Source organism: Brachionichthys hirsutus, chromosome 3 (genome assembly GCF_040956055.1).
Source record: "Brachionichthys hirsutus isolate HB-005 chromosome 3, CSIRO-AGI_Bhir_v1, whole genome shotgun sequence".
Classification (NCBI taxonomy): Eukaryota; Metazoa; Chordata; class Actinopteri; order Lophiiformes; family Brachionichthyidae; genus Brachionichthys; species Brachionichthys hirsutus.
Window position 1 is genome coordinate 8,926,197 of NC_090899.1, and position 14,128 is coordinate 8,940,324.

Genomic DNA, 14,128 nt, shown 5'->3' on the forward strand with positions numbered 1-14,128 from the left:
GGTTGCAATATTTATATTTTATGATTTAATAAAAGGAGACCAACTTTCTGTAAAATATTTCAAATGTTTTTTATTTATTTTTTTGGAAGCAGAGATTTTCCCCATTGATATGTGTTCTATGAGGAGGTTCAACCAATGGTTGATGTTTAAAGACTGTCCACGCAGACACTTGGTGTTTCCTGCAGATTAGATGCTTATCATCCAATCTGAGAGGTGGGTGTGGCAGGAAGGAGCAGAGCAGGTGTGGCTTTATCTTTCACACGGAGGGACAATAAGTCATTAGCGTCTCTGTTCTCTGAGAGTCACGCTGAAAACTACTCATTCAACTTTGCATGTGTAACCGGGTGATTGGTTAGGTTACCCGGGCATTCCTTGCTTGTGTGGGGTAATTAGGCCAGGCAGGTGTGGTGGTGAGCACCTGTAGCGCATTTGCCGCTGATGAGGCGCTTCCCCTGTTCCGTTCCCCGTCACTCTCTCTGTCCGGCTGAAGTGAGCGTCGGCTGGGTGCGGTCGTTGCTTTGTGCCCGTCTGGAAGGTTGGTAGTTATGAGACCCCTTCCAGGTGACTTTTAGATCCATGGCCAATTTATCCAGAACTTTGAAAGCCGCCGCCTTGGAGACTTTCCGGTACATGTCTGAACAAAGGTTCAGACATTTGTTTTTGTAAAATGCTGAAAAGTAAAAGTGAACTAGAAAACGACAATCAGAGATTGCAGACCCTCGCCTCCAAAAGACTATGGGATCTTGTGAGACAGTAAACAGGGCTTCCGGATCAGAGGGGCCAAACCTGCTCTAGCTTGCTGCTCCGGAACATACTACAAGACTCCTTCTGGACCCTTTTTCCCATCATGCCATTCGTGTCCCTCCCTCTAAAAGTGACAGTTTACAGCACAGGCACAATTCCAGATGTAAAAATAATTCTAGAATCTGGATCCAGATCCGGATCAACGCCATTCTCGGGGAGGACCGAGCCACGGACAGAACCTTGCTTGTGTAAAAATTTCAAGTCGATTGGGTTACTAGTTTTTGAGTTATGCGCTCGGACAGACAGACAGACAAACAGACATACAAACGCACCCGATTGCAATACCCTCGCCTCCGCTTCGGCGAGGGTAATTATAAGCCGTTTAGTCGTTCTAAAGCGGGATGCTTTAGGATGGAGAGAAATGCATCTGACACTCAATGGTTTCTCAGAAGAGGTGTCTCCTTTCGCCGGGCGGCGCTGTGACATTAAACGAGCCGCCATTGTGCGTCTGAGACGCGCTCGTCTGCCATCAGAGCAGCTCCGCTTCGTCGGCTAGCCGCTAGTGGAACCGCAGCTGCAGCGGACGGTCGAGATTTAGCTTCGTTTGTCAGCCTCAAACACACATTTTGTTTCTACGTTGTGTTTTCGTGTGAAAAGAAAGGTAAATTAATACTTTTATTCAGCGCCGACTGGTCCTCGGAGCAGTAATTTACACGCAAAACACCGTTTCGTGGTTTTGTTTAACCATCGTTAAGTTGAAATAGCGTTAGCTAGCGTTAGCGGAAACGGATTGCTTGGATTAGCTTTAGCAGTAATCGCTACACGCAACATCGCAGTATAGCAAAGTATGTATCAGTGTACAGTGTCGTATCCTATAGTTATGATAGATTAATAGAGTATTATAACATTTAAAAACATATATATATATCCTAACGGGTCAGTGACGTTCAGATAGCTTCCGGTAAGAGAATAGCTAGTGAGGATAATTAGTTTTAGAACAACGGCGCATCTCGGTCTCATCGACCGGTAATCCTCATTTATCTTGCCAGAAATAATATGAAACTTCCTCCAGGGATGTTCTTGTTCCAGATTATGTAACTTTAAGACATGTGCTCGTGTTGTTATTTTTGTTACTGCCCGGTGAAGTATGTTTGTGACACTTTGGGGGGGGGGGGGGGGGGGACAGAGGAGTTTAATAAGTGCGCAAATCAGTCAACAGCTAACAGCTGCTGAGCTAAAGGCTCTGGGCATTCAATTAATATTATCTAGTGTGTTAAAAGAAGAAGAGGAGGTTTTTGGGTCATTTCGAAAAAACAAACGGTTCAGATATTCCAGTTTGTGGAATAGAAAACGTCGATCTTGAGGGATGTTTTTAAAATGATGCATCGATGCTACTAGCATAATACGTGTAAATATCTTCTTTGTTTTAATCAGGTGATATTGTTGTGAATGGGATGACAACATCGCAGAGATATATTGAATCCGAGCCAGTGGGTAAGTCGATGCTCTGCAGCCGGATAAACTAACGCCCTGTAGAAGTCCGGCATGTGTTGATGTGGACCTTCTCCGTGCATCAGCTCGGTTTGCTGACATGGAGTGGCAGACACCAGCTGTGTCGGAGAAGTTTCAAAGCCGGTTTGGCTCCAGGCCTGGAACATCTGACAGCGGGGACACCGGTCTCGGCACCTCGGCATCTGACAGCACAGAAGGTGACGACTTTTGCTTGTTCTTGTGCTGTGTGTAGCTTGTATTAAATGTTGTTATGATGTCTTGTATACAGTAAAGAATTGAGTTTAATGATGGTACTTTTAACTCTTAACTAATCTTTACAAGATATATTTTTCGCAAACGGTCTCACAATGAGAAATATCAAGATCTTCAGACTTGACAAGGCTACTGTCTTAAGATCTGTGTTGTTGTTTTTTTTGGCTATTTGTAGAGGGAGAAAAATATAAATGATCTGCAGGGGTTGCTCAAGAGATTAAATCCCAGAGAAAGATTCCCCACGGTTCTGCTGCTCTCCTCTGGTGTTTTATTGGGAAGCTGCTGGACTTTTACATGTTAATTGGACCTTGCCTGTGGCTTGAAATATAATTTTCAAGGTAATTTATTTATTTTTTAATAAAGGGCACATTCTATTTGGGACTATATCTGGCGAGTGTGTGTGTGTGTGTGTGTGTGTGTTCATCTAAATTTATGTCAATGCACAGAGTGGAAAAAATAGATGCGATTTCAGAGAGGCTTTGTTTAATGAAACCGTCCGGGTGAATGTCCATAAAGTATGTTTTTGACACTCCGAGTGGACACATTGTAATCAAATTATATTCTGTGGCGTTGAAGGTGTTTTCTTTTCACGTTTTGATGTGCTTCATCAATAATAGCCAAAACAATCTACTCACAAATGGTCAGGTTTGAACTTTTCAGTCAGAAATATGTATGACTTGAATTCATTGCATCACCTAGATCAAAAAATATATATATATATATTTTTTTTAGAACCCCGTGTGGGGTGTGTGTTTACCCCCAGCTGTGTTGTAGCTATCATCACATGCCTGACTTGTTGACTTGCAAAGGTGGAGTATGTTACTGGTGCTTGTACAGCTTTATCCTGGCTCTTCAACTGACAGCTGTGCCTAGCAACATGGCGCTGGGCCCCACATTTAGCCATAATGGTGACCTGTTGTTGAAACGTGGACCAGCATTCAATACTTGGAAATGTAAGCCGTTTCAGGATACCAGGAGCTTTTCTCGCTTTATTGTGTATTTGACTCGATGCTGTTTTTGAATGTCTGTGTGCGTGCTGAGGAGTCGAGACTTGTTTTATAGCCAGTCATGAATCACTGAAGCCTCGAGGTATCTTTCATAAATGAAATTTTACACTCCTAAAAGCTTGACGTTTCCTTTAATATCCATGCCTTTGTAATGAATATAATTTATTTTACTGTGATTTGAACAGAACAGACTGTTAAGTCTTGTGTGAGTGTGATGGGTGCTACTGGGGAGGAGGCAAGGTGCTTAAATAAGCGGCACCCACAGATCCGTCTGTAACTTGAGACGTTCTCTATATATAACCCTAACCTTTCCTGTGCGTGTTGCTTCAGAGCAAGCTCAGAACAACCTGGTTTTGCCTGTTGGGGTGCAATAGTTGAAAGATTCTGCTCTGGGATTGGGGCCAGTTCACAGCAACACCGTCGGGTTAGATTCAGAGGTTGTTGTTTTTTTGGTTACTTTCCAGAAATGCACCGGACAGACTATTCTGATCCAAAACTTCCTGCCGCTCACCTGACCTCGGTTCAGCTGTAGGAAAAATGCCATCGCCAGTAACATGTTTGTTGCGTTGGGCTGACTACGAGGTCTCCAGGCTTGGACGGGTCTCACAGGTTTGCACTGCTGTTGATTTTGGGGTTCTTCAGGGGTTCTGTCTGATGGTTAAATACTTTTCTTGTTTTGATGGCGTGAACTGGGTGTGTGTTCTGTAATCTGAGGGCACTTATCTTTGTTTGCTGTGAAGGGACTAATTACTGTGATTTCTGCTCATAAGACTGCAGCCAGCGGTGATTATTTTTCTTCTACATGGCAACTGACCCAGGCGTTATCAGTGCTACGCGGCAACCGTAGCTTATGTTCACCACATTTAAGTCGACAATAAGCTTATTCCCCCGGCTGAGCCAGTCAGAGCCGTTTAGTTCTGTCAGTGATGACGCCTCTTCATCAGAGTAGGCCGCTCACAAGCCCCGCTGCAGCTCCGTGGCTTCACTGACCGTGGAGAAAGTGACCTTCACTATTGTGCTCTGTTCAATACTAAGACGGTAAGACTTGAATTGACTTCTGATTTTATTTTTTTGTCTTGTGAAAGATTGCTGCAGTTCCAGCAGCAGCCCCCCCTTCCAACCAATCCGCAGTCAGATTCCCATTCCCACTGCACATGTCATGCCATCCACGGCCGGACCCCCGGCCTCTAAGACCCAACCGTTTGTGCAGGAGGACTCCCTGTCCTCCGAGGGGCACAGGTCCGTGTCTGGCTCCAGAACCACAAGTGGCTCCACCTCCAAGTCTTCCTCTCTCTCCAAATCGGCTTCTTCGCCCAATCTGGATGCTCCGGCAGGTGTAGGGGGTGACCTTGCGGTGCCAAAGCCAGACTGCCTGAGCCGCTACCGCAGCCTTGTCAACGGGCTGGACCATTCGCTGTTCCCTTCTGATCACACACGGATGGATGAAGGCCAGAGGTTTGACACTCCTGCTGTGGAGCCTACGCTGAATCAGTCGGCCTTGCTGGGGGGGTTGGGCACTGATGTCAGGCTCCGATTACAGACGGCTGGGATTAGAGACTCCTCAGACTGTGTGTCCGAGGCCTACAGAGGAAGTATGGAGCATAGCTATAAAGCTCTGCCTGACGCCAGGCCTGGGGTTCCCGGCGCAGCGGAAACCTCTAATCAGAGGCTTGGCCAGCCCGGTGCATCCGGACCCCCCGGAGTTTATGCAAACCCCCTCAGCCTGCAGACGCAAGCTCTGCTCAGAGAGCATCCTGGCTCCAAGGGGTACGAGTCGCTGCGTCAGGAGAGATGCGGTGAAATGTCCAGCTGGCAGCAACAACAGCAACATAGTTTACGCCTGCAAATGGAGCAAATGCAGGTAAGCACGTATTCACGCTAAATAGCGAGGCTTGGCTGCTACTCTTGGTTGTTTATTTTTGGACAATGTGAGTAGCTGGAGTAACGTCTGAAAACGTATGGATGCCCGATCCTCTTGTAAGGCAGCGCTTGTTGAGTCATTCGGTGAGATTACAGAAAACGTCGGCTGGTCTGATTTCAGGTTCCTGAAGTTCAGTTTTGTTGCGCGTGTAGTTTAGAACGTCTGATCATCTGCTTGACTTTCAGGCCGCAGCTTCTCACAGCTTCCGTTTTGCCTCTTCCGCTTTCTAAAGCTGTTGAAGTGTTGCACAACGGCTGAGACCGGGGCGGAATAGTCAAACGCACAGAGCCTGTTTAAAATGAAGACACTTTAGAATTTTCTGTTTGAGCAATATTGATCATCGACCTCATGATCTAACTGAGAGGTGAAGTTCTGAAGGGAGAGTCCATTTATTCTTCCTGCTGACGTTATTCTTCACGGCACCAGAATTCACCATATGTTTGGTACTGATTTTATTGTTTTGTTGGACGAAAGGTGTTAACTAGTAACTGGGATATAATTATAATATATGTCACACTAGTTTATCGTCTTATGTAATGGCCATTTCAAACTGACCAGCTGATGGCTTAAGAAAAGATTGTTTTCATTGCGCCTCGCGTCCATCCAGACAGTTTTATTACTTAAAGGGTTAAATTCATTCTTTGTTAATCTTTGCGTGCCACCGCCCTGACGTATTTCCTCCCCTGCCGAGTGCTTCTGACTGTCGGATGGTTTTTATTCCTTTGTTGTAGTTGATGAGTGCCGGCGTGGGTCCGTATCCGTCGCTGTACTCGACACCCACTCTGATCAAAGCCAATGAGAATCTGCTAAAGGAGAAGGAGCTCATCATTGACAGGCGAGTGTGTAACAATGCATCCAGACCTGATGCTGCAACGTTCTCATTTTGTCTATCGGTTCATCTCAATGTGAAAGCTCAGATGTTTAAAGGTTCTTGTGTGAGAGAAATGTAGCTCTGAAGTCTTTTTAAATGGACCCCAGCGTCTGGGGCTAATGGCATGCTTCTAACAGACTGCTGTTGCGTTGCTGACTTTGTCTTTGTGTTGATGGTCGGACCTGCTCTGTGAAGCCTCATTGACGATGGCGATGACCCGATTCTGATTCTGAAACAGACAAAAGCAGCACATGGCCCAGCTGGAGCAGCGTCTGAGGGACAGTGAGCTGCAGGTCCACGGAGCCCTCCTCGCCCGAGGGCCTTCTTACGGGGATATGTGCATGTTGCGGCTGCAGGTTGGCGAAGACGGGAGCTCTGTCTTATATTGTCATCGTCCCGACAAACTGTTCACCTTCTTACGGTCACTCTACAGGAGGCTCAGAGGGAGAATGTGTTCCTGAGGGCACAGTTTGCACAACGCACCGACTGCGTTGCCCTGGAAAAGGCCGAGGCAGAGCGCCGCCTGGGGGCGGTCGAGGCTGAGACCCGGAGACTCTCTGACTGCCTGAAGGAAACCTGTGAGAGACACGCGGAAGAGATGAAGAAACAGGAAGAGAGGGTTTGTGCTCGCCTCATGCCCTCGTTCATATGGTAGCATGAACAGATACAAGTGTAATCAGATTAATGGCACTGAGGTGTTTATGGAGGGTTTTTTTTTTTACTTGAACTTCTTTACTCGGTTCATGATTATGAAGAGAAGCTGTGAAACTCATTTCCTGTCTTACGCGCTCCACCTGGCGCACACAAGATCTTCTCTCCACACAAAAGCTGATGTGCTGATTAAAACAAAACAAAACTGAAATTACACAACTGTAGTGTTTAATTAGTGATCGCGTTTGCAGAAGTCTTGCTTACGTTCTGTGAGCTATGAACATATGTAGCACGTACGTGGATACTGTCCCCGTTGTCTTATCTGGTGGTCTGTGCAGATCCGCAGTCGAGACAAGCACATCAGCAACTTAAAGAAGAAGTGTCAGAAAGAGTCTGAGCTGAAGAGGGAGAACCAGCAGCGTATCGAGACCCTGGAGCGCTATCTGGCTGACCTGCCCACCTTGGAGGACTACCAGAGCCAGAACAAGCAGGTCAGCACGGTTTCGTTCATTAAGAGGGTCGCTTCTGGTGTCTGTCAGTCATGAAGCTTGGGCCTGTGTTTCTGTTCATCAGCTTCAGGAGGCTGAGCAGCAAGCAGCTCAACTTCAAGAGAGAGTGCGCGAGCTGGAAGTCTGCCTCGAGGCGACGCACTCGCAACTGCGTGAGAAAGACGCCTACGTGGAAGAGCAGAGGCGCAGGGAGAGAGACCTGCTGACCACGATTACAGAGTGCGTACACGTCTGAGAACGTGCTCAGCAGACTGCTCGGTTCCAGCAGTAATGCATGTTGTGTTGTGGGATTTGTATCTTTGTGTTAATCAGTATGCAGCAGCGGGTGCAGCAAGGCCTCGAGGACGGAGCCAGATTACCGTCGCGAGACGTCGAAACGCTCCGAGGGGAGAACGGCACTTTGAGAGAGGAGCACCAGAGGCTCAAGAAGGTGTGTCTGTTTCTGTTGTTTCTCTTTAAAGTCACGGCTGGCTGCTTGAATACTGACTTCTCCTTTTATTCCTGGGGTGTCGTAGGTGTTCATGGGCATTTGAGAATTTTGTGCAAATGCAAAATGTTACGATTAATGTAAGATGCTAAGATGAACACTGATATTAAGTGTCTTAAACTCTCAGAACATCAGTATGTCACTGTAAAAGTCTGACCATTTGTTTCTATGGAATCCATATGATGGGATTGTTTCAAAGCTCAGTGTCTCCGTTTGCAGGTCATTGAGAAGCAGCACCGAATGATGGAACAGCTGGGCTCCCAGATCCAGGTGATTACCGCGCTTCTTCTTATGGCGCTGTCTAAACGTCTTAGTAATCGCTTGTGTGTTTAGGCTTTGGAAGAGCAGCTCTCTCAGGAAGAGAGTAGCTCCCAGGCTGTGAGAGAGGAGGTGCTGTCCAAAGAGCAGAATGCGCTGGAGCTCCGAAGAGCAATGAAGGAGGTGATGACTCGTCCCTCAAAACGACCTGCAGCAGAGAAGCCGCTTCACGCTGACCCGTCTCCACGCTGTCGACTGTATTTCAGCTGTCGGTGCAGAACCAGGAGCTGATGGAGCAGAATCTTACCCTGCAGGAACAAATGAGCGACCAGGAGCAGAAGAGCAGCAGCAGCAGCAGCAGCAGCCAGGCGTCCTCTGCCCCGCAGCCGGCCGGGGCGCGCCTCACACAGAGGCTACACGTCGAGATCGCTTCCTGCCTGAGCGACCTGCGCTCTTTGTGCAGCATTCTGACCCAGAGAGCTCAGGGACAAAACCCCAACCTCTCTCTCCTTCTTGGCCTCACGTGTAAGCACTGATTCAAATCTCTTTCTGTCCCTCTGATTGTTTCTAAAGGTCTTTGAAAAAAAACCAAAGCACATTTTAATATTGTTTAATCGGTTTTCTTTTGCGTCTCCAGCACCCACGTCTGTGTCGGAGCAGGCAGAGGACTGGATGAGTCCAGAGGTGCTGCAGAAGAAGCTGGTCGAAGCTCAGCAGCTGCGTCGAGATGCCGAAGAGCTGCGCAATGTCATCCTGGACCGTTACGCACAGGACATGGGAGAAAACTGCATCACCCAGTAGCCTTTGCTGCCCCAGTAAAGGGAGAACCCTCCAAAAGCCCTGCTTTACCTTGTCTTCAGGTTGAATGGTCAGAAAGAGGATTGGATTTCTGTTTCATTCAAATAGGAACTAGCTGAGAGAGGACAGACCGAACGGTTTAGTCCTTCTGACTGGCTGCATGTTGATGCTCTGAACCGCTCCGTCCCAGTGAGTCGCTCCATTTCAGTCCAAGCGCTAACAGAAATAGCTTACCTTTAATACTTGATCTTTAAGCATTGTGTGTGTTCATTTAGTTTACTTTTGATGACACGATGCTGTCTGTTACCATCCAGTCTTATACGTTTTGCTCCGCTCTCGTGGATTAGTATTTGTGTAGAATCCCACAAATATAAGTTATTTAAATCTTAATTTCCCTCTCGAGGGGGATTATTGAAGAGGTGGTTGACAATCAACTGAAACTATTTTAGTTTGTGCTTTTTAGGTGAATTCCCAACATGTTACTGACATGCCATTATTTAAAATGGTGAGCACTGTAACGTTGGACTCTGCTGTGAGGTATAAAACTTGACAGCTGAAGGGACAAATACCAAAATCTGCTTCTCGCAGCAACAAGCCTCCGACCGCTTTATTACCAAAGACACTCTGATCGAGGCGGTTATGCAAGTTTGTGAATGTTTCAGAATGCTAATCTGTGCCGCAGGCCGCGTTCTGAACGGATACCAACCATGTGCCTTTCTGTCGCGTTTGCAACCACAATGCTAATTCATCATTAGACCAACCACAAAGGGCTGTTTGCAGCTGATTCTTCCACTATGTCCTTTCTCTGTGTATCAACCAGTAGCGTAGTTAATACATTCCCTGGCTCTGAATGTAACGGATCGTTTCGGGCCACATCAGAGCTGGTTTGTTTTTTGTTTTTTTTGTACCTAATAGATGCATCAGGTTAGAATAAACTCCAGTTTGTGAGAATTTTGCAGGATCTGCTCTGCGTCGAGGACTAAGGACAGCATTCTGTACATTTCAGGTTAACAATGGCTGACTTACATTTGACAGTATTAGTCATCAGTATTTCGTTTGCATTTACGGCTCAGTCCTTCTAATGTGTTGCTGTAACAATGTGCTAATGTGTCTCAGCAAACTTGGTGGCTATAACATCTGTGATCTGTGATCTGGCCGTTGGATTCAGTACTTCTGTGGTTTATGTGTGTCAAATGGGATGTCAGGCTGCCTTTAATGTCGGCACTACTGCAGCCGTGAGCGACGATCCTTCAGGTGGAACTGGGGGCATTTTAATCCCGTGTGATAATAACTGATGGGTTGGCTGGATCAACCCGAAATCACCAGTTACATGGAGTTTAAGGTTTGCCTCAACGGCAGAATAAGTCGGTTAAAAGAAATGTGAAGCTTTGCAGGAAGAATAAGACTTTAATAAAAGAAATCCAGGGACACACAAGCCATTTTTCATTTCATTGGACCTTCTCGCTCAGCACAAGATTTTATCTGTCAGGCTCCGCTTGCCTTAACACCTCTGTTTTTGAAAAAGGGAAAAAGATGTTTATATTTTCATACTTTTGTCCTTGTTTGTATTTGCATATTTTAGAAATAAAGATTTTCAACTTTATTTTCTTGTACTTCATTCGTTTGGATTTCCATTGCTGGATTGTTAAGCGCTATGTTTTTATCTCCATAAAATTCACTTTAAGAATTTATCACTGTCACAATCTTTTTCCATCAGTTAATAATTTTATAATAACAGTGAACTGCCTGCCAGTCTTTGGTATGTAATATAATGTTCTGGGAAACGAGGGTTACAGTAGCCTGGTTTAAAATAAGAAACCTCCCGACTTCCTTCTATTGAGCTAGACGAAGTTGTTTCTTCTTTCGCAGCAGCAGCGTGACGTTAGTTATCAGTCCACAGGATCGCAGCATCTGGGAGTCGTCATGGTAGCAGCGCTGTGGGTGTGTGCTGATGATGTCATAAGCAGAGAGAGAACCTCCTCTGTGATGCAGGGAAGAGAGACGCTCTGCGTCACATGATGTGAGGACGGAGGGACACCGCTGGAGGACGTGGTCTCACCTGTGTTGGTCCACGTACTGCCGCAGGTGGCCAATTGTTTCTGACAAATACATTTTGGCTGTGAAAGTCTGACTCCCGTCTTCTGACTTCACCTTTAGATTAATGACGTCCTGAGCAGACGGAGGCCGCTCACGGTCGGGACAATGTGTCTGCAGTCTGGAATGCATAGAATTAATCAAATAAAGTGCTGAATCGAAAACAATTGTGCTCACATAATGCATAACAAAGTGTGTAATACCTTTGCCTCGTCATCTGCATTGCTGCCGTTTCTATGGGAACCACCGACTCGCTGCTCTGGCCGGGGGATGAACCCTATTAAGGGTATATTTTTTAGATGATGATCATACTGTCAGATAAAAGCTTGCTTGGGAAAGGTGGTGCAGATAGTGCTCACCTGCAGGACGTGTCTCAGTGAGTCCCTGATATCCATCGCAGGGCCAGCCTTCGGTGACTTGCTAAGGAACTGATCCACACGAAGCTTTTTGAGGTCTGAAACCAGAGGAAAAATATGAGAGGCAATACAGCAAAGACAAGGCCATCGATTGGTGTATCTTAGCGATGTTTGTGGGACAGACCAGTTTTATGTTTTTTCCCACCCAGAATCCGTCCTTCACCAGGAAATTCCTGGTGAAATTCCTTATCTCGCCTGTCATAAACCTGCACACAAAAAAAAAAGCCTCAAAAGTTGCACCTTTCCTCAACAGCACACATAAATAAATAACAGACCTCAAAAGGAACTCGATCTGGAAATCTCTCTTGAAGCTCGGCTGGAAAATATCCATCCATTAGATCTTGCATGCATTGCTGCAAAAAAAACAAAGAAAGAGTGTTTGAACCAGCAGAGAACCCCCCCCCCCCCCTGAAGAGTTGCATCGTGTGCAGCTTTAGTGTACTGACCCGGGCGCTCTGCTCCTGGTAGGAACGGAAGGGACCGTCAAACATGACGATTCCATTTCTGTAGAGACTCAGGCCAATTGGATTCTTCTTCGCCAGTTGCGCCCCTGTGATGGTCGACTGAACAAAACATTCTCCCTCCCCTGCGAGGAAATTCAGGTCACGTATTCTCTGCAGCACGAGGTCAAAGTTCATGTGGAAGTTCCCGACTGCAGAGGCATCTGTGGAGGAAACACGTTTTGGATATACGGCGCTGCAGATGTGTCCAGAGAATGCCTGGATCCTACAGATGTCACCAGAGGGATACTTACCTGGCTGCGTCGGGCCTCTCTCCACATCAGGTGTCAGTTTAGGTTCAGCCGAGCCACTGCTCTCACCTTCTCCCACCCAGATCAGCCCATAGTCGTTTAGAAAACTCTGCAGGTTACAAATCAGCAGAGTTGTGCATGTCGTCATCGTAATAGAAACGCATGAAGTTTTTATTAAAACATCTTACCTCCATCTCACAAACTCGATTCTGCAGCCGTTTGCATCTTTTATCCAGATCGACGCCGCCGCTCAGATCATGCACGCGCTCTAATCGCACAGGAAAAGCACAGATCATTTAAAATGAGCAATATAAGGTATGGATCAAACTCAGGTGTCTTGGTGTTACCCGGCTGTTTCTTGAGTCGAAGTTTCTCCCCCAAGGCTTGGATCCTTTTATCCTTTACAAGAAGATTTAATATGAGTTTTATGTTTGAGAGCGCTAATAGCACAGTGTCGCTATGAATATGGAGGCGTGGTGTTCACCTTGGACTTGATCTCCTGTGCTTGTCTCCTCACTGTTTGCTCTAGCAGACAGAGCCGATCCATCATAGCAGGCATTAGCTCAAGGTTTTGTGCAGCGTCTGAATATCAACGTAAAAGAGCAACATGACATGAGAACATGAGAACGGGTTATCACAGTACTATCAAATAGAGTACTTAAATAGAAAAGCACCCAGAGAGCGCAGACCTCCGCCAAGCAGCTCATTCCCCTCCCAATTAGATCGGGATCATCACCAAAAGGTTCTAAATTGTTCTTAGTATCTTTATACACCAACCATGACAAGTAAAAGTGAATCGGAGTTGATATGTATTTTTAACAGATTGTTTAAATCCGTAAATGGAGTTTTCAATGTTAAAATTTCAGATTTTGTCCTGACCTCATTCTGGATCAGATCCAGAAGACATCTTGCATGATAGTTCATATCACACCCATTTATGACTGTGATTTTTTTTTTAAAGCCTCCATTATAAGTACATGGGAAAATCCAGATGCTTTTTTTTTAATCCAGACGTTTATCTGGATCAATCTCAAAATTGAATGGGATCTAAGTTAGATCAAGTAGATCCATCCAGCAGTTTTTCCATAATCCTGCTAACAGACAAACAAACCAACGGCGTCTAAACCATAACCTCCTTGGCTGAGGCACCAGTAATTACCTTTCCTTGAATGGGCTTTAGCCTTTGCTGGGGCAGCATGACCGTCTGGAGCGTCAGAAGTTGGCGGCGGATGTGGAACGGAGGATCCAACATCATCAGCAGGTCTATCTCTCAGTTCTGGAAACAGAAACCACAGAAATATGTAAATGTTTTCAGATTCCACTCTACATTTTAGTGGAAATGTTAGTAGAAGTAAATACAATGTTTCTTATAGATTACTTTTTTTTTTTAAATCAGTTTTCCAACTGACAGTTCCTATTTCTGTATATTTACAGTCTATTTGAGATGATGATTGTTTGAGTGGACCGTCTGTGCAGTGTAATGGCTTTACAGACCAGTAAACGGAGTCCTCTTGAACGGTGCTTTCTTTCTGTCCCTGCAGGGCACGGGCAAATGAATGCTAACGCTCCTGACAGGTACAATGACTGTGTGAATGACTTGCTGCAGATGAACCCACCTGTGCTCCCCGAGAGGGTCCTGCAGAGGGGTGCGCTTCGTTTTCCTCAGCAGTGACAAAGGTGAGCTCATTTTGAGTACTTGATACGAACACCGAAAGCTAAACGACCCCACTCTGGTCCCAGTCTGAACTGTGATCTCTCCCTCTGGTTGCTGCTGCTGCTGCTGCTGTTGCTGTCAGTTTGTTTGGAGTCTGCAACCAGTAGCAACACAAGAGGCAGCAGTTCATCTCTCATCCACTG

At 46.1% G+C, this 14,128-nt stretch overlaps 2 protein-coding genes across 2 annotated transcripts; one reads left to right on the forward strand and one right to left on the reverse strand.

Annotated features, from left to right (window-relative positions):
• The first annotated feature begins 1,290 nt into the window (after nucleotides 1-1,290).
• cep85 (centrosomal protein 85) lies at nucleotides 1,291-10,613 on the forward strand. The gene is made up of 14 exons (XM_068756377.1): nucleotides 1,291-1,405; nucleotides 2,179-2,238; nucleotides 2,322-2,453; nucleotides 4,601-5,376; nucleotides 6,168-6,271; nucleotides 6,546-6,663; nucleotides 6,741-6,926; nucleotides 7,297-7,449; nucleotides 7,532-7,686; nucleotides 7,780-7,897; nucleotides 8,174-8,224; nucleotides 8,288-8,395; nucleotides 8,479-8,737; nucleotides 8,850-10,613. Exons 2-14 carry the CDS (start codon nucleotides 2,199-2,201, stop codon nucleotides 9,011-9,013), a joined length of 2,364 nt encoding a protein of 787 aa, XP_068612478.1. The 5' UTR covers nucleotides 1,291-1,405; nucleotides 2,179-2,198; the 3' UTR covers nucleotides 9,014-10,613.
• A 230-nt stretch (nucleotides 10,614-10,843) lies between these two features.
• Nucleotides 10,844-13,958, reverse strand: ubxn11 (UBX domain protein 11). The gene is made up of 14 exons (XM_068758639.1): nucleotides 13,888-13,958; nucleotides 13,766-13,806; nucleotides 13,431-13,547; nucleotides 12,756-12,853; nucleotides 12,619-12,670; nucleotides 12,460-12,539; nucleotides 12,275-12,380; nucleotides 11,967-12,184; nucleotides 11,796-11,873; nucleotides 11,645-11,726; nucleotides 11,464-11,558; nucleotides 11,308-11,381; nucleotides 11,070-11,225; nucleotides 10,844-10,991 (listed from the first exon to the last, which is right to left on the reverse strand). Exons 1-14 carry the CDS (start codon nucleotides 13,956-13,958, stop codon nucleotides 10,844-10,846), a joined length of 1,416 nt encoding a protein of 471 aa, XP_068614740.1.
• Nucleotides 13,959-14,128: the final 170 nt, after the last annotated feature.